The sequence below is a fragment of the Poecile atricapillus genome, chromosome 1, assembly GCF_030490865.1.
Source record: "Poecile atricapillus isolate bPoeAtr1 chromosome 1, bPoeAtr1.hap1, whole genome shotgun sequence".
Classification (NCBI taxonomy): domain Eukaryota; kingdom Metazoa; phylum Chordata; class Aves; order Passeriformes; family Paridae; genus Poecile; species Poecile atricapillus.
In genome coordinates, this window is record NC_081249.1 from 5,001,478 (window position 1) to 5,021,576 (window position 20,099).

The following is a 20,099-nucleotide window of genomic DNA, read 5'->3' on the forward strand; positions in this document are numbered from 1 at the left end:
ACATGTGATGTGTCTGATTGCAACAGGGATAGAACTGTGCCCCAAGACAGATGTGTCAGAGCAATATTGAATCCCTCAGCGTTTCAGCTGAGCTCTCACAGGGATTGTGTTGCACTTTTAACCAGATCATCAGGATTGTCCTTGTAATCCCTCCTTCTTTCCAGATATGGGTTCGAAGGAGTCATCCTCTCCATCTATGGACTGGACCGAGAAGATCTGCATTGTGACAAAGATGACACCTGCCACTTTCAAAAATCAGAGGCCATCCTGAAAGAACTGGATGTAGAAAATGCCAAACTTTACCTGGACTTCATTGTTCTTGGGATTTTCTTCTTCTCTCTGCGCCTGATTGCCTATTTTGTCCTCAGATACAAAATCCGAGCGGAGAGGTAAAGGAAAAGCAGCTAAGCCAATGCAGTAGGAGAACTTTAGACATGCAATAGAGGGCACTTGACATTGTCTCACTGTGGCAGGCTGGTCCCCAGTGCCCAGCCAGATGCTGACCGAGCCCATGGAGAGCCACAATGGGATAGTGGACATACAGTGTTAAACCAATCAGTCCAGTTGGGTTGGGTCATGTTTTCATTACACTTTCTAGCTTTAACTAGGAAGAAGAACTAGAAGGGAATTTTACACCACAGAATATCAATACTGAGGCAGTGTAACTTGTACAAGAAACCTGGCTGCAGGAGCTTTCCTTATGAAAACCAATTTTGGAATAAGGTCACCGGGATACCAGTCCTGGTGGCCAGAATAGTGTAATGTCATCTCTAGTTGACAAGGTAGTGAGATGCAAAATGAGGAATGCAAAGAAAATAGGATTCTCTCATCTTTTTGAATTTCATCTTTGCAGTTTTCTATGTATTATTTTGCAATTCTTTTCCACGGAATTACCCCTTCTGGCTAAAAGTCTGTAAATGTATTAATAAGGTAAAGATATCTTTTTAATACGGATACTTTTTTAAAAGAAACCTAAAGTGATTCAAGTAATTATTTTTGTTTCTGTCTGAATTTAGAATTCTGGTGCTTTACTTGTCGAGCTGGTCTCATATCTGAAAACTGTAATGACAGGAAGAAAAGGCAGATTCTGAATCTGCACGAAACCTGTGGTCCCATTTGGAAGCAGCACTGGATAGCACATGCAGTTAGACATGGTCAAGCTGTCACTGAATGGTTAAAAAAAAGATTCTTTTTCAGTGTCTTCAAATCCTTAGTATTTGTGATATTTTGGGATACTAGCTGTGTTCATTGATCTACCTCCTGCAACTGAAAAAAAAATCAAAGCACTCCAAGGCTCATTTTGAATTAAATTTTGAAAGCAGGATCTGTCCCTAAAGTGATTGTTAAAGGAGTGCAAGAGCCTGTGACTGCCTCATCCAGAGGTGTTCATTTATATCTGCAACACACTGTGTAGGACTCTCCAAAAAATACACAAATGACTTGTAACACTGCAGGTCTAGGTATGCCAGGCAGTTCTGTTCTCATCCCTAAGTCTACATAAACAACATGAGAATCAGTTGAACTGAACATCAATGAAACTGTTATTTTGGGTATCTCACCTCTGTAAATTTGGCAGGGGGGAATTCTGGTTTGAATTTTGTCACTTATTTTCATGGATTTGCATTTTCAACCCCAAATGAATCCACCATACTCACACTTGGCGAGCTTTGGTGCAAATTGCACAGCCTTCTGCCGTGACTGTGAATTTATCTTCGTGTCCCAGACCCCTGAGTGAGTCCTGCACCTCCTGTAAATGCATTATTCCCATCAGGATGCTGAAGTCTGGCAGGTTGGAGGCAGCTCAGTGTCAGCAAACCCTCGAGGAGCCCAACAGCTCATGGCAGCAGGGCAGGTAAGAGACACCTGGCACATCTTCTGGCCCCCAGCAGATTCAAAAATTCACAAACTTCCAAGACCCCGTGGCTGTGTCTGTCCTAGTGAAATAAATAGTGCCAGGGCCAGCTCTGCCAGTCCTCAGGCAGCTGGGGTTAACAGGAATGGTCCCTGGATTGACTTTTACACAACCCAAACACTGTCTGGAGAAGCTCTGGCTGTGCTGGGCTGCAGCTCTGCATTTTAGCAGGGAAGAAAATTGTTTCTCAGTTTTCCTGACCTGTGCCCAGGCTCTGTTTGATTTACTAATACAGACACAGACTGCAGGAATCTGTCGAACTCAGGACATCTGAACTAAGCCTGTTGTCTGGAAGGTTTTAAATCGAGTCACATATTTTAGGAAGGCTAGCTGAACTTTCCCTGAATATAAGGTTTACCTGTGAAAGCAAAATTAATCTTTACTGTAGAAGAAAAACCAAATTCCTTGCACAGCCTCTTTGCATAATTTTTGTTGCTGTTTTTTCTCAAAAAGCTTTTGAACAGCTCTGCAGCTTTTCCAGGCATAATCACGAGCAGGTATAAACCTATATGGCTGCCAGATTTGAAAAATTAAGAGTTTGAGCTATTCTAAATAATACTCACAGCTGTGAACAGTTTTTAAACAAGGCACAAGCTGAAATCCCTTCAGCAAAACATGCCTTGATTATTTCAAGACTCTCAAAGTGGTTGTGAGTATTAAAGGCAGTTCAAACATTTTTTTGCAAGCAGACCAAGGACTACATTTGCCAAAATACTCTTGGGTTGCAGACTTCTGGTCCAAGCTGAGGTCAAAGAGTGTGACATCCCTGGCACTGAACAGCTTCAGGGTTTATGTTTTGTGTTTACCAACACCATTTACCAAATAGCACCCTGACAATCCCTTGCAGTGTTCCAAATGAGGTAACTTTGCTGGCATTTCCACACTGCTATCTTGCAGGATGCCCTTCTCTCCCATTCAGACCAGTTTAGCTGTATGAATTCCTTGGATAATGTCTTATCTCTGCCTGTTCCTCTCTTTTTAGACTGTCTCATTTTATGTTTGTAGCCTCCAGTATGTCCTCCTGTACTGTAACTTTGTATTGTGTTATGGTAGCCAAAAAAATCTGTCCCTCCATGGATGTTATTGAGAAAATTCCTGCTCTGGGAATATTTTTTGTCACTCCTTTTTTTTGTTAGCTTCGCTTTTTCCAGCCTTCTGCTGGCAGCATTTAGCTGGAAGTTACTATTCTAAGGAATGATTTCAGACTGTAGTATCCCAGTAAAGAAGTAATTCTCTGGGAGCTCAGTGACACACATAGATGAGATAATAATTTTTTCCCTCCCTAGCTCACAAATTAACTAATGATCTCTCTTTTGTCACTGCTGTGGGACAGAAGCATTTAAAATCCATCCCAATTATGTTTTCATCTACTTCAAAGATTTTCAACGTAGTCTCAGGTTGGCTTTTTTTGTCTTTACCTGGAGATAAATTCCAACAGGCTCGTATAAAACACATTCCCAGGTGAATGGGCTGAGCATGCAGGTGCTGGTGAGTTGAGCAGCACTTTGTGAAGCTCTGGAGGCTTCACTTGGAAGAATAAGGCCAGCAGGATTCTTCAAACCCTCAATTTAAAAATCCTCAGTTTTATAGCCATATATAAAGAGCCATAAACTCCTTGAAGTCAATGCCACTATTACCATTTGAACCAGTCACAGCCTGGCTAAAAGTTGTGGAAGAGGAAAAAGGTGTCTAAAGGTCACTTGAAAACTGAATGTATGATTTTTGTTGAGATTGCAGGAAGATTTCAGTGTCCTGTTGGCCTCCTTGTTCTATTTTGACTTGTTTTGAGACATTGCTTTGGTTACTGTGTGCATTAGTTAAGACTTTAGGTCTTTCATACTTTTTTTGTTGTTTTTCTTTGTGGAAACTTGCATATAATCTGAAAAACCCTGAAGGTTTTTAAAAAAACAACTTGAAGCATTATTATTTACAATTAAATAAAAGACTTGGAAAGCAAATTCTACTCTTAAGAAATTGAGAAGGTTCCATTGTTACAGGTCAAAGGGAGTGGAAGAAGACTGGTGCTGAAATCCTCTTGGGCTCTCAGAATTTAGAGCACAAAGCACCAATTTTCATTAAAAGAGAGGAATATGTGCTCATGTAACAGGGAGAGCTGGTTATGTAAGTGGGAGATAATGAACCTGAGTCCAAGAACTGGATGTCTCAGGTGATTGACAGCTCCATCCACACTTTTGTGTCAAACTCTGTGTTCTCAGCAGAAAGGAATGTTTTATTAAACACTCGTTCCTGCAAGGAAGTGTGGTCCATACTGACCTGTGGCACCCCAGTGATCCTCACAGAGATCCTACCTGACCTATTTACACAGTGCTGGGTGGATTTTGGGAGTCTGAGAACTGGGGGGAAGGCCAGCAAAGCAGATATCCTGGTGGGAGTCTGTTACAGACCACTCAACCAGGATGAAGAGGCAGATGAAATGTTCCGTGGGAAGCCTTGTGGTCAATGCCCAGTGTTCCTGTGGGAGACTTTTACTTGCCAGATTTCTGCTGGAAATACAGCACAGCAGAGAGGAAACAGTCCAGGAGGTTCCTGGAGTATGTGGGAGGCAATTCCTGCCACAGCTGGTGAGGGAACCGGGCACTGGTGATGCCCCACTGGGGCTGCTGGTGAACAGAGAAGGGCTGGTGGGTGATGTGACGGTGGGAGATCCTCCTGGGCACAGCAAACATGAAATGAGAGGTTTTGGTTCTTGGGGAGATGGAGGGGTGGCAGCAGAACCCCCACCTCGGATTCTGGAGGGCAGACTGTGCTTGGGAGCTGGATTGGCAGAGTCCCCTGGGAGGCAGCCCTGAAGGGCTGAGAAGTCCAGGAAGGCTGGGGATCCTTAAGGAGGAAATCCTAAAGGCACAGCAGGAGCAGGCCATCCATCCCCATGTGCCAAAGGACGAGCCACAGGGGGAGAAGGATTGGCCTGGCAGAGCAGAGAGCTTTGGCTAGAGCTCAGGGAACAAAACAGGGTGTATGGCCTTTGAAAGACAGGGCAGGCAGCCCAGCAGGACTACAAGGATGTTGTGAGGTTATTCAAGGAGAAATTAGAAGGGCCAAAGCCCAGCTAGAACTTAATCTGGCTACTGCTGTAAGAGACAATTAAAAATATTTCTGTAAATACAGCAGTAAGGAGAGCCTCCATCCTTCATTGGATGCCACCCTTTATTTCCTACCAGAACAGCCCCACAGGGTGCAGCTGCTCAGGAATTTCTGAGTGGAGATCCATTTGTAACATATGATCCTGTGAAAAGCTGTTGGGAACTAGAAGTAGGCAGAAAATGACACGGTGTCATGTCCTGTGTGACAACTTGTGACAGGCTGATCACTGCAGTGCCACACAGCACTGGTGAGTGCAGAAATTATGTGCTGAGCACCACTGGAGTTCATCAGGAGCTCTGCCATTAGTGAACAGGGGCAGTGGCATTTTCAGGGATTGACTCCTGCTGCCCTCCTCTTAAATACCTGTTCCCACAGTACACAATGGGGTTGTTGGTGCATCCCACGGAGTGATTTTTATCAGCCCACATACCACTCTTCATATTGCGTGTCTAAAAGTTTCAGGTTGAGCCTGCAAACATAGCAAGTTTTGTTTTAATTCTGTTTAATGCTTTATTTCTGTTTCTGTACATATTTCAAGTAGAGTTTCTGAAGGAGTAATTGTACCGTAGAGCACAAGATTCAGCTTCAGTCTTTTTGTCATTTTGAAATCTTATGGTGGATGATAATTTCATGCAGTTTTCAGCTGTAGAACCTTTCTTTAAGAGATTTAGATTTCTGTTGGGACCTGTTGCCAGCACTGTAAAACAAAAAGTCAGGATGTGTCTCCTGTCACCAAGCATGGCCATGGCTCAGCCTGCACTCTCTGCACTGGTTGTGCCTTCAAGACACACCCAGCTTTTGCAGCTACTGCTGGTTCTTTTTTTTGTTTCTTTTCTTTTATCAGGGGGTTTCCCTGCGGCTCAGCCCATGCCTTGTGTCCCTTTTTTCTGGATATTCATGGCTGCTGTCCACGTGGGGTGTGAAAATGAGCTGCTTGGGAAGAGTGCAGGGTGGTTAAAGGTGGGTGGGTGACTTGGAGACTTCTTTGAGCTACCAAAACCCCAATGTGCTGGATCTCTGGGCGTGCTTTACTCTTTCAAAAAGAAAAGAAATTCAAAAATGTCTTTTTAGGCAGATTGCAAGGCAACATGGAAGCTTGTACTTCTAAAGGTTGACGAGGTTTTCTACTTCAGTGGCATCTGTGATGTCTTTTTTTCTGACCCCACAGTAGCTAATTTAGTGGCCCATTTAGGGTAATCATTATGCAAACTCCTTTCTGCTACTCCCAGAAACCAGCTTTCCTGGCCTCAATGATAATTATACCAGCCTTTACAAATGTGAATTGTTGATCAATTAAAAATAAAAAAAAAGGAAAAATTCTCTTAAATCATGGCAAAAGAAAATTAAATTCGAAGCAATTACACTGATAAATCTTAAAAGAAGAAGATAACAAGTCCTGCAGTGGAGCCAAGCCTTTACCTGTGTCAGTAAATATTTATCAAATACCTTATCTGAGTCAGTTGACCTTATTGTGAGATTCTGCCCTTGAACCTGTTACTGAATTATTTAACATTCGGTTCTTTTGTTTTTCAAAGCAAGAGTCAATGCAAGGTATGATTTTAAATCAGCGTGCTAAAGTGTGCATATTCTGAATATCTAATATGTCATTGTTGTCTCTTGTTTCTGTAATGCATTTGCATTACTGTGAATCAATTTTATTCTGCTTCTCTAGAGACTACTGCTGCCTGCACGCTGTGATATATTTGCACTGTTGTAGATATATATATATACATATAATGTAATTATATTATACAAACCATGTCTTTTTCAGGTTGCTTGTTACCTTTGTAGTTTACGCTTCCCGGTACAGTGAACCTGAGTAAAAATGTGGGATGTGGGGCATTCTGATGATATATTACAGTAATAGAGAAATCTTTGTATATTTCTGTATACTTAATACCTGTAAGAAGAGATTTGTATGTGCATTATTTTCCAGACTTAGGGCTTTGTTTTCTGAGACTAGAGAACATTTATGATAACGTAACACACACACACACAAAATCAAATAAAGTGTTATTATTTTCAGACAGATGCCTTTGGTCCTGTGTTCACTCTGAGGGAAGGGGAAGATGTGTTGGTGGTGATACATTTTCACTGCCTGCTCCTTGATCCTGGCAGCCAGCAAGGACATGGAATTGCCTGTTTGCAATTGGGGTGGTTTCAGGTAACTCCCAGTACAGGAGGGTTACAGAAATATCCACTAAAAATCCTTAAAAGCATGAACTGCAGTCATACTAGACAATGTTGGAGGTCCCTTCCAACCCAAGAAAGCATCAGAGGGTGCTTCTCTGAGAAATCCTACAACTGAAGGACTTCCTGAACCAGTGAAATTAATCACTTTCATATTTTCGTGGAATTTTGGTGGATTTTTCCTCCAAAGACTAAATCTTCTGTTCATCTTGCCCTTGCTACCTGCAAGTGGCAGATGTTCCCTGTGCTGTTTCATTACAAGAAGCAGGAAAGGATCATTCCCTGTTTGCCTTCTGCTTGGCACTCTGCAGTGGGTGGGTTTCTTCCTCCCTTCTCCCCAGCTGAAGAAAAACTCAGTTTTATCCTGCCAGTCCCACCTGTCCATTTCCCCTTATAACAAACACCGCTCTCCCTCATTCTGCTGCAGCACCTGTGGGATGTTCTGCAGCCCTCTGGGCATTTCTGGAAAGCCTTCAGCTGGTTTAGAAAGTCAGCATTTTCATTTCCTGTGTTCCTCCTGAAGATCCACACTGGCCAAGAAGTGAGATGTTTACTGCTCCTGCTGCTTCCTACTGCACTGGCAGGGAAACCCTTGGGCAGAAATCCTGACCTGGCAGTGCCAGGAGGAGGGTTCAGTGTTGGTGTGCTGTGCTTTGGCAAATATTCACTTTCCCTGGGTGGTTTTTCATGCAGTTTTTAAGGTTGTTTCATGGTGTTTGACTTAAGGCCAAGCTTAGACAACATTACTGTCTTTCTGCCACCCATCCAGACCACCACAGCAACCAAACTGCCTGCCTTGCTCACCACAGTTCAAAGAGAACTGGCCTAACTTTCACAAGTACCCACTCATAAATAACCTGAGCAGTGATGCTTAAAGCATGGATTGCCCTAAGGATGCAACAGGATTACATTTTCAAGACAGTTTTTTCATGATGACAGAGATCATACTTTTATGTTATGTTTTATAGCCCTGGAAATAATACTTGATTGAAGGAATTATGTTCCCAAAACCTAAATGCCTCCCTGTGCCAACTGTTGTCCATAGATCAGGAGGGGAGGAGGAGGAATGGGAGTCCTTCATAGCCTGAGTGGCAACATAAATTACTTCAAGCATTTTATATGGCAATTAATGCTTATTAAATAACCCAACCATAAACTTCTCATTAGAACTGTGCAAAAATTAATAAACCTCACACTCAATTCCCATCCACCATGCACACCAAATGGATTCATAAAATAAAGAGCGTTTGAAAATAAAGAAAACTTTATTTTCCAGCAGCTATCCATTTAAAACCTGCTTAGGAATGCATGTTGGAAGGCATGGAAAGCCAAGGAGGTGGGTGGGGTAAGAGATGGGCTCGTTGAGCATGGGAGGATGCAGGGATCTGCCCAGGTGAGCGGTGAGCAGGTGCTGTGCTGCCAGCAGCACTGACATCTCCCCATGGGACAGCCTTCATGAAGGCCTTGGTGGTGTGAAAAACGAGGTTCACATAATTTTTATAGAATTTAAAAGTTTAATAAAAAAACAATTAGGAGAAAAAATACAGTAAAGTGTACAGATACAGCCGTGTGTCTCTGCATTCAGCCAAGAGAGCACACCTTACTAACAAAGGATTGTCCCTTAAAAACAAAATCCTACTACATATCCATAAATTCTCATACATATTCATACATTCTTCTTAGGATCTTTGGTGTTCTTCTGTTTAGTTTTCTCTTGCCCCTTTCTCAATAGATCAATCTTCTTGGTGTTATTGAGATTTACATTCTCTGATACCAGAAATGCAATAAATTCCTCCCCCAGAGTTCTGGTCACTGCTGTCTTCATCTGGATAAGATAGTTTACAAATGCAGGAGTTCTCTAGCTATTTTTTTCTCAGTCTTTGGGTTATACAAACAAAAGCAGTTTTTATTTTAATACTATGCCATAACCTAACATATATGTATTATACTACTATTTCTAAATTTCATCAATAACAGAAATAAAGCAAACTATATTAATACAACAAAATTTCTCATTCTTATACACATAACATTCATTTTAATATTTGCGAAAAGCCAACAATATAAAATGTATCTATAACAGTGGGAAGTGTTGCCAGCTTCATTTAGGGGCAGAAAAGCTGTCAAGGGCTGGATTAGTCAAACTGACACTAATTGCATCGATTTCTATTGTTTAGTGCATTTTAAATTTCATAGCCTCGTTTGGTTCTGTGTTTTTTTTTCCTCCCTGTGCCTGAAGATTGTTTCAAGATCTGTGAATTTTATTATGCACTGTTAACTCTGTGTGATGGCTTTTCTGGATTCCTGACATTCCTGTTCCAAGCCTGTGCCTGCACACACATGGGAAGGCTGAGAAAAAATGCTCTTACAGAGACAGAAAACATTATCAAAACATGAAGCTGATCCATTTTCAGCCTCTGACAGCAAAAACACCCCTCAGAGTTGCATTGTTTCCCCCAGTTCTTTCTAGCAAAGTCATTCTCTTGTCCCACTGCCTGTTTTGCTCTGCTGGACAGGCAGAATAAAGCTCCACCTAGGTTCCTAGGACCTTTTTTCTTATCCCTGTAGTATGTATAATCAAATATGAAGTAGATTCTGTGCCTTCATCAAGAGTCTTACAGATGCTTTTTCTCCTTCTCCTGTGTAAGAATCAGACAGTAACCCCAAAGTACTTAAAGAACAATAGAAGAGACAGTAAACCTTTTAATTTTGCTCCTTCTCTTCATTGAAACTCAAATTCTGTGTCTTGGTGGAGCATGCCTTGGGTGGGGCATAATGCCAAGTCTCAAAAAAGGGTAAAATGCAGAGAAAATCTCATTCTGTGGCAGGAAGGAGCTGGATTTTACCTACCAAATTTACTTCTCATGAAGCTTTCTGAAAACACTATAAACTGGAGTGTCAGTCCACACTGGTGGCAAGTTAGACCCCTGGGAATTTCCTAGAATTTCTGCAACAAGTTCAGCAATTCAGATATTTGGCTCAGCTGCAGGGAAATATTTTACTTCAAGAATTCCAGACTATCATTTCTGTTGTGGTGTTCTAGCACTGAATCACTCAAGACTGCTGTTTACCAAAACAACCTCCTGTTATGCTCTGAGACAGAAGCACATGTGGAGAGACCTAACTCAGAGACAGGTGGGAACAGGACCCTACAAGGGCCTGTCTTTGTCTGGTGGCTTCTCTGAGGGGGATTTCTGGCTGCCCCCATGGGTGTGCAAAGGGAGATGACAAAACACAAGAAGTTATCACAGCTAGGTGGAATAGAAACACTGGTCTCCAGCAGGAAAGTAATTTGTTTTCTTACCCTGCCCACCTCTGGTACATGGAAATTGTATGAAACAAAATTTTATGATGTGAAAAATGGAAAATTTACCTGGCAGGGGAAGGAGCAGCCTGTTTCCAAACACTGGAAAAAGGAGCATCCTCTTCTACAGCACCTGAGTGCTACCCAGCTGGTTTTAGGATGCATTCTGTGTTGCAGCACAAATATTCTAAAGCAAAGTCTGTTTGTCTGGCTGTTTTCTCCTAGTACTGAGGACACATTTGTAGTCCCATTGTGTACCTGGTGAAGTGTGCTGGGACAGGGACCATCCTGATGTTCATACACCAGCACTGGCAGCTTTCAAATGCTTCAGGAGAAGGCTCAGATCAGGGGGAAAAGCCTGCAGAGTAATAATGGACTCTTCTGCCCAAAGAGAGTTATTGCTTCTGGCAGAGAGCTGCTTGGAAAACTCCCCTGAGAGCTTCTGAAATTCTCACCTGAACTTTGCTCCTAAGGAAGCTTTAGCAGCCATCACCCCAGAGCAGTGAATTTTCCTTTTTGGGCTCAGTCTGGCAGTGAGGGCGACCTCTTGGAAACTGAATCTGGGTCTGGAGGTGCTGGGTTTAACACAGGGAGCAAGGGTTGGTCCTTGTGTTTTATTTTCTGCTCTCCAAGCTGTTTAATGGCATCATGGTGGAGTTTTCAAGCTTTACTAAAGGCAGTAACTCACACAGAGACCTGTGGCAGCACCGTGTGATTTGGCTGCTCTCAACAGAGGAAGATTTCAGTTTCCATATTCTTTTTCACTTCAGTTTAGCACCTTGCTGAAATCTTTCTTTTGAGCACAAGCTTTGCCAGAGGAGGTGTGTGACACTGTAGCAGGATCCATACCCTACCCGGAGTCATTCGGGAACGGCACCTGAAGGAAGTGGCACATTAAAAAAAAACACTTTTTTTGGAGGTATTTGCAGTTAAATCCCTTGTTCACGTGGCTACAGGTTTGTTCTTTGTTGCTATCACCCATCTGCTCAGAGCTCCTTGTCTGTCCTAGTTTTCTCCCCTGTCAGCCAAACCCAGCTCTCCTGATTACTTCAAAATGAACGATTTCCGACACCTTTCCCTTGACGACAATTGCTTTAAAAGCCAGTAGAACATCTTCACTCACTGAAGCACCTTTGCAATCAGTCTGCAATGTCAAACATGTTCTATTCAGCCTTTATTAGAAGCTGGAGCTTTGGTGGCACTCAGCTGCCACGGCTGCAGTTTAGGACTGTTGGGTATTTGGGGTTTTAAACGTCACTCACTGCGTAATGGCTCCATCAGCACAAAGCCTTTGTGTCACAAACTGACACAAGTGGGTTCCTGTACCACCTTTGCTGACAAAAATCACAAAGTTGACCTATTTTTTTTTTCCCCTCCAGAAAATTATTCAGAACTTTGTTTGCCTATTCAGCACCCTCTGCATGGCGATGTCGGTGTGCAGAGCTGCAGATACAAAGGGTGAGTCTTCATTGAAGGCTTTTTCTCTCTGAGGCTGGAAATGAGGCCCATGGACACTGACTCAGCTGAGGGGAGCTCTCAGAGTGATCCTGAAGGGAAGGAGAGGAAGGTCCCTCCTTTTGTAGCCACATCTCTGCAGGTCCTGCACACTTTGGTGGGCACTCCTCTTTTGGGATCTCACTTTGCTCTGCCTTGGCTCTGCCTCTCATCTTCAAATCTTCAGCGGCTGTGGCTTTCACTCTGTTTCTGCCAGCTTTATTTTCTCACCAAAAATGTTAGTTTTTAGAATTCTAGGGAGTTTTTTAAGGTTCATTTGTATGGGTGTTGATGGCAGTCTACCTAGAGAGACCTCGAGCACTTTCCCAAGTAAATTCCCAGAATAGACATCGTCCCTTTGGACTTGGCGATGACACCATATCCCCAGGTAATAATTATTAGTGCTGTGAGCAACTGACTCTGATTTATAACCCCAAATGTCTGGAGCAGCTGCATGACCCAGTGGTGGCTGAGCTCTTGGGAATGCTTTGCCTCAGCCCAGCAGCTCATGGCTTTTGCAGGTGACATCATGGCCAGGGATGGTGCTGAGGGCACTGGGTCTGTTCAGGCTGGAGAAGGGGAGGCTGAGGGGAGACCTCACTGACCTTCCTCATGGGGAGAAGAGGAGGGGCAGGCACTGATCTCTGCTCTGTGGTGACAGTGACAGGACCCCAGGGAATGGCCTGAAGCTGTGGCAGGAGAGGTTTGGGTTGGATATCAGGAAAAGGTTCTTCCCCCAGAGGGTGGCTGGGCACTGAACAGGCTCCCCAGGGCTGTGGTCACAGCACCAGCCTGACAGAGCTCAGGGGGTGTTTGAAGAACACTCTCAGACACAGGGATTCTTGGGGCTGTGCAGGGCCAGGAGTTGGTCTCAATTTTTGTGGATCCCTCCCAACCCAGCACTTTCTGTAGCTTTTTGAAACACCTCCAAAGACCTTCAGTACGCTGCTCAGTTTATTGCTCATGTTACAGCTGGTATCCTGCCATATTCAAATCAGATTTCTGAGTCTGTTGGAAGTGGTTTATGAATGACTAATTTTTTACCTGCCTGGGTAAACTTATTCATCACTAAAGTGTAAAGGGATAAATCAAACCTCCAAGGAGGCATGTTAAGGAGGAAGATTTTCACAGTGGGGGTGGTAAAAGGCTGCAACAGGTTGCTCAGAGAAGTGAAAAATCCCTGGAAAAGTTCAAGAACAGATTGGCTGGGGCTAGGAGCAACGTGATTGAGTTGAAGATGTCCTTGCTTGCTGCGGGGGGTTGGATTAGATGACCTTTTAAAGTCCCTCCAAATAAACCATTCTATGTTTCTGTGTCTCCATCTTTTTCTCTCTCCTTGCAGCACAGCCCTGTACAACTGTTCTCCCCTGCTGAGCCCTGAGCACAGTTTGTTGCTGCTGCAGCCTCAGGGTCCCCATTTTATTGCCAACACAGCTCTTAGAGGCTCTTTACTGCGCTCTTCACCGAGCTCTCACTCAGCTGAAGCAGGGAAGCCTTCGAGCTGCTGTGCTGAGCATTAAAGACTCCCAGGAGAAAGCAACCACATAACACCAGGAGCTTCTCCTGTGTCTGGCGAGACACAGCAGCTCCATTTCAGGTTTAGGCCAGGATTGGGAGAGCCTGTGTGTTGCTTTTAGTGTCACAGAGACATTTCCTGAGCATGACCCATGGGACCTGCTTGTGGTGAGCACCAGATCCAGGGAGGTGCAGAGAGCAGGAGGTGTTTGAGTCAGACCAGCTCCGTGGTCAGCTATCAAAGGTACCCTACCCTATGTCTCAAGGGGGGAAAAAAAAGCTCAAACCCACAGCTAAATCTATATAAAGGCAAACTCTGAATATTTCCAGCATTCAGAAGGATAGGTGGCCCGTGTGATGCCAGCTAACAAATTCAAAGCACTTCACTTGCAAGTGTGAAGTGTAACTAACACAAAAAGCTGAGTGCCGTGTTCCTTTTGGAAGCACTGGTGCCTGCTCCCTCATCAGCAGGTTGCTGACATGCCAAATTTCCTGGGAAACGGAGAAATGCACAGCTTTAAAATAAAGACAGCAAAAAAAAAAAAAAAAAAAAAAAGAAAAGCCCTCACAAGTTGTGTCGTACTTCTTTTATTACAGTGAAAACCTGTGTGGTGCTAGCCTACTGAGAGAATAAAAGCTACCAGTAACTTTTCATCAGAAAGGAGTCAATCCCAGATAAAAAAGCAGCCTAGAAATCATGGCTGTTGCAAAATATAAAGTCTGAGTTGGGACCTCCGTCTGTTGTTCTGTTGGAGTAGATCCAAAGATTGCAAAGTTCTTGATGGAAGTTTCTCCTTTTAACAAGCTGGGGAGGTAAAGAGGAGAAGCAGATTAAGGGACATGTTTTCTCCATAAATCACACAAAATTCTAGGAAGTGTTTTGCCTCAATGTAGGACACCCAAAATGCAATTTTTTAGCCATCTTGAGCAACCCCCATATGTAGATGTGTTTCCTAGTTATGATCCATATCAGTAAAACCGAATTATGGTGAATTGTAAGTAGTGCAGAACACAGTGTGGCTGAGGCTATTGGTTATTAAATATGCTGAAAGGTCAATCCTAACTAAAACAAAGTTGGCTGGGGATCAGAAATTTCTGTAAGTTTCATTCCATGTTTCCAAAGCAAAGCCTTTTATCTCTCATGCTGATAAGATGGATGTGAGCTGGGTGGCTGCACCTCTACTCTGGGACTAGCTGGGGTCTTGAGCTCACACCTGAGCCCAGACTGGCACACTGCCCACAGATCCCAGGCTCAGATGCATCAGCAACACCCCACTCTGGGTACAAGAAGCTGCTTTTTTAGGGTTTAGCCACCCTTATTTGCTCCCACCCTCTGGCTGGCACAGCACACCAAGCCTGGGACGCTGCCAGGAGCCGTGAAGCGCTCAGAGGGACACGGGGGACATCTCCTGTGGGACATTACCTTCCTCCACGACGCGGTGGTAGAAGCACCAGGGGACACCAGCGGGGTGTGCCCTGAAGCAGCAGCCCTTCCTCGTGCATTCCCTGGGCTTGATGCCAGGGTGGCCGCAGTTTATCCTGGTGTAGGGATCGTTGGGACACACTTTCCTCACTGTGTGGAGCAAAAATAATGAGAGAAGGAAGGACAACGTGTTACTTGGCGTTCCCTCTGCCTGCTGATGTAATTCACAAATCAAAGGTGAGGTCACTGGGCTGATGTGATGGCCACAATGACCTTCTCTGAACCAATTTCTGCCAGCAGATTGGCCCAAATCCTCACCCAGCCTCCCAGGCAAAACTAAATTCCAAAGAGTGATGAGTTGCTGCTGTGCCCCAGGGACAAGAGGAGGTAAAATTCACCCCTGGAAGTGTCTGGCAGCAGCCCATCTTTACCTTTCCTAAATCCAGCAATGGGGTGAAAAGTCCTGTGTCTCCTGTAGTGGTTACACATACCCTGCCCTCAGACCATTACCTGAACCCAAGCTAACCCCAGAGCAGCCTGGCTACCACAGGGAGAGGGTCACCCAGCCCTCTCTGCATGCCGGCTTAAGTTACAGAAGGGAAATAAGTCTTTCAGGAGGAAATCACAGCTCTTCTAGGCACTTAAAACTAAAATCCTAAGTAAAGAGATTATAGGACCCAGCTTGAATACTTCAGTTTTCCTCTCATGGAGCAGTTCTGCTCAGAAAAGCAATTCTATGAAAATGGCACCCTAAGTTGCTGCTGCTCGTTTTTCAAGGTTTACAAGAATTGCAAGCAGTGCTCAAAAGCAAAACTATTTTTTCCTACTGTACTTCTGATCCCTGAGATGTTGACTATTCTCAATTTATTTCAGGTTCTTCTGTTGGGTAACATTGCCTTTGCACCCCTCATTTCCTTTCATGTCACCTGTGCAACTGCTGAGACTGCCCTGAAGTTCTCCTAAGAAGGAGTTGTGCTGTCAGCCCAGCAAATGTAGCTTACACTGAGTTAATTAACGCAGCTAATTACACTCCATTACTTAACACAGTTATGTAAAATATACAGCTAATCCTTGAAAGACTGGGAGAGCAGCTGTTATCCTCTCTGAGAAAGCAATAGTAAAAAATAGAAGCAGGATGCTGACAGATGTCAAACAAGGAGCCACGCAGCAAACCCACTTAAATAAATGCTGAGCATCCCTTGCTCTGCCCATGGACAAGACCACAAATGACACAGAAATGTCTCTAAGTAATCAGCACAGGTTGTTTGACAACTAGAAGCCTGAAGGAAGAAGAAATACATTGTGTGAAGAGGATGAAGCAGAAGTCTGATGGGTAAGCAAGGCTTGATTTTGCGTTTTACTGCCACTGGTCTCCTAAAAGAGATTTGTGCCCATTTTTCTGGGCTAAGGAGAAAAGCAGAACTGTTCCCTGGTTGCACACATTTGTGGATAATTAAACACGAGGTAAATCAGTGTTTCTGGCAGAGATATTACCTTTCTTTGGTTTAGGACTGTAGCACCAGGGGACGCTGGGGACTGAAGCGTTGAAGCAGCACCCAATTTTCCTGCATTCTGCTGCTGAGATCCCTGGGTAGCCACAGTTTGTCCTCTCCCTGGGAACCACTTTACACTGGCATTTTGCTGTTCAGGACAGAAGGAGCGAGTTACAGTTTGCACACTTGTTATGGAGGGGTGTTTACCAAATGCTCACTGGGAACAATGCTCTTTCCCTAGATGCTTTCCATCTTTTCAGTTCCCCGCTAAGACCACAGCCTGGGTGGTTTAAAAGTTGCCCTTAAACCACTACCAATTTTTGTCTTGGCTGTACATCAAACTCTGAGAGTCTGTGGTCTCATTTGCAGCCAAGCCAGCCCAGCCCACTGGGGTCTGTGGGCTTCAAATTGACCACACCAAATGGGAAATCCCAAGAACTTCAAACATTACGCTATTAAATGTTTGCTGCTTTGTCCATCTCATGTGAAGAGGAAAAGACTTAAGGGTCCAGTGGATATTCAAACATATACAAAACAAGATACAAAATCTTTGCATTCCTGACAGGTGATTATAAAGTACAGGATGATGTGCAAATAGCTGCAGTTATGCTTTTAACATTTTAAGTCATTTGCACAGTCAGCCACAACCAAGAAATTCTGGAGCTGTCCTCCAGCTGTCATTGAGTTACTCGCTTTCCACTTCTGGAGCTGTCTAAATGACTTGCCTTTTAATGAGGAGGCAGATAGGCTCCTTTAAAACTGTATTCACGTGGCAAAGCAGCATAAACCAAATGTCAGAAGAAAATTTAGACAAAGCTGGCTCCTCTTCCAGCCCTGGTCCTGTTCTAGTGACCTCCTCTGCCTTTACAGCGGGTTCTTGGTTATTCCAACAACACAAGAGTTCAGCTGCAGTCTTTCACATTTTGCTATTTTTCTCTCTGATAAAAATTAAAAAGTAGGCTCCACTTGGGGAATAAGTAGCAGCACAGAAAGCCATTTGCTGTCTGGCCTGTTAAAGCTGGCAGGTTCTGGCTGCAGCCGGTGGGATGAGGGTCCCACACGTACCTGGAAGGCAACAGCACGTGGATGTACTTACTTGGAGGTGCAATTCCCTCTGCCAGGGTGCTGAGGGCTACGATGAGGGTGACAGAGAGCGCACAGAGCACCTTGAGATCCATGGCTCTTGCAAGAGGAGAGGTGCTGCTCTCCCTGGAGGCCGCGGGTTTTATGCGCTCCTCGTGTTTGCCCAGCGAGGTCTGATAACATTGTTCCATCTGAAGCTTTACCCAGAAGGTTGGGTTTTCTTTTGTTTGGTTAGGAAGTGTTGCCATGCATGTTGTGATATCCCAGAGATAAATTTCTGGGCTCCTGAGAGTTATTGATCACATATCTATTACGTACCTATAGATACATATCTATTATGTGATCCTATAATCTATCAAATGGATGCTGCTGGGTGCCTTGGATGCCAGAGGCTCTGGCTCTGAGTGCCAGATTTTATTGTGCTCTGATTTCATTGCCTTTGGACTATTTTAGACCTTTGGGCAGTTTTATTTTCCAGTCACTACTGAAAAATATGTACATATCTTTTCTACCCAGTGTCTCTTTTCTGCCTTGATTTTTCCCTGGCCTTAAGGTTTTGGTTATGCTTACTCTGAAACAGGTAAGGGAGCAGGCCTGGAGCTGTGAGACCTCCAAGCTTCAGGAGACCACTGTGCACCTGAAAAAATACATAAACACAGAAAATGGAAGGTGTGACTGAGAAACACTGAGCACATAAGGCCACTGTTGTTTTCCACACAAGGGGATTTAGGAAAAGAAGGCAAGATCAGGGATAAAAACAAATCCCAAAAGCCCAAGAGGTCCAACAGCACAGAGACACAAGAGAAGAAATGAGAGTGTCTGTATGATCTCAGCCTGCCCCACAGGTGCTGTGCTCATCCAGGCATCACTCCAGAGTGTCCCAGTTTTATTTGGGAGTTGCTGCCCTATGCAAGGTCCTGTTCCAGGGGTGCCACGACAGGGGCTGTCCCCATCCCTCTGCCTGATCCCCAAAACAGAGCAGCACTTCCCAACACATCCAACACCACCTGCATGTGTTTTGCCAAAACCAAACTTCTGAAACACCATGTTTGACCTCGTAACTTCCTGACTGCTTTTCTGCTGGATTCAAAGGTGGTCTCCCAGGCAGCCTTTGGATTGTTTTGGGACAACAAGCCTTGGGACTTGGACTGCTGAAGGCTTTAATCCTCCTTTTGGACCATTTTCTACCATTTACTGTAATGTTTCTTAACTTCTAGCTAATTGTCAACTCTTCAAGACAATCAGAGCAATGCCAGGGAGGGAGAAGAAGCAGTGGGATGGTGGAACCATCTCTGCATGCTCCCCACAGGAGGCATCTGGAGAGCAGGCAGGACAGGCTGCAGCCCCTTGGGTGCTCTGCAGCATTACTCTTCCTATGGGAAAACCACCAGGTAACCCTTCATGTTCATCACCAAAATAAAGAGATTCAATGCACTTTTTTATCTTTCAGAGACCTGTGTCTTCTTGCTTTTGAATATTATATATGATTTTTTTTTTTGGTGCATCTTTCCATTACAAAGCTCAAAGTGAGACCTTTCAGCTTCCACGGTTGTGTTTTGGAGGAAGTTCATTTGTTGAAAAGTATTTCCAACAAAGTAGGAGGAATTTTGTTCTACAAGGGAAAAAAAAAATAGGGATCTTTTTCCTAAAGGTTATTCAATACCTTGTGGACTCTATTTATATCCACCCCCACTTCTAACATGGGTGGCATTTCTCATTGAGAGTCACAATTCATAAATTAGATATTTTGTGTAGACAAAACACGAGACACCAGGCTGCAGGCATGAGAGGGCTGTTCTCCCTCACCCAGCAGCTCCTATCACACTTTTAGAGAAAACATCAGACTCAAGACTTTAAAATCCAGTTTTCCATCCATTTCCATCCATGGTGCCTGTCCAGAGAAGTCCTGGGCAGTTTTTCCAGGGGCCTGGGAGATGGGCAGTGAGGTTGGCTGAAGCGCTGCCCGTGGTGATCCCGAGGGGACCGCGCTGCTTTCGGACCTCCGTGGATTATCAGCCCATCGCGTGAGTCAGCTGAAACTGCAGATAACGTTTGTTGCTCCTGCTCCTTTCTGGACATTAATTAAGCCCTTATCTGCTGGCTGTCACCCCTTGGGCCCGATCCCAGCTGCGGGCACAAAGGCAAATCTAGCCCCGAGCTCTCGCTGCGGAAAGAGCGTTTGATTGGCATCTCAAAGCAAACACAGCGCAAGAAATGGGCTGCCTGCTTTCTGCCAGGGGATTACTTAAAGATCTTTAATATGTTTATATAGCAAAGCCTTGAAAATTATCTGGGGTTTCCCTGTAAATGTGTTTCCTTCTGTGAGGCCGGCACCTACCTCAACCTTTAGGTAACTCTGTGAAGGATCTCAGGCTCTGCAAGGGCCAGAAGGGGCTTGGAGGGCTCCATGTCCTCTCCAGGCTCCTTGTCCTCCCTCCCCACCCTCCCCTGGTCCCTTTTAGCTGCCCTGTGGTGCTCTCATTTCCTTTCCAGTGAGGACAGCATTAAGTTTCACCAAGGGAAATACAGATTGGATATTAGGAAAAGGTTTTTACTGAAAGGGTGATAAATATTGGAAGG

General features: G+C 44.3%; 2 protein-coding genes across 3 annotated transcripts in view; one reads left to right on the forward strand and one right to left on the reverse strand.

Annotated features, from left to right (window-relative positions):
* Positions 1-7,039, forward strand: part of ABCG1 (ATP binding cassette subfamily G member 1) — a 53,768-nt gene extending 46,729 nt beyond the window's left edge. For both annotated transcript variants that reach the window (XM_058831439.1, XM_058831450.1), the window contains exon 15: positions 165-7,039. In XM_058831439.1, coding sequence (XP_058687422.1) covers positions 165-393 — 229 coding nt within the window. In that variant the 3' untranslated portion in view covers positions 394-7,039. The remainder of the gene's footprint in view (positions 1-164) is intronic.
* Positions 7,040-14,905: 7,866 nt separating this feature from the next.
* On the reverse strand, positions 14,906-17,614 carry LOC131592732 (trefoil factor 2-like). The gene is made up of 3 exons (XM_058864465.1): positions 17,533-17,614; positions 16,438-16,584; positions 14,906-15,093 (listed from the first exon to the last, which is right to left on the reverse strand). The coding sequence occupies exons 1-3, from the start codon at positions 17,612-17,614 to the stop codon at positions 14,906-14,908; spliced, it is 417 nt and encodes a 138-aa protein (XP_058720448.1).
* Between the last annotated feature and the right edge of the window lie 2,485 nt (positions 17,615-20,099).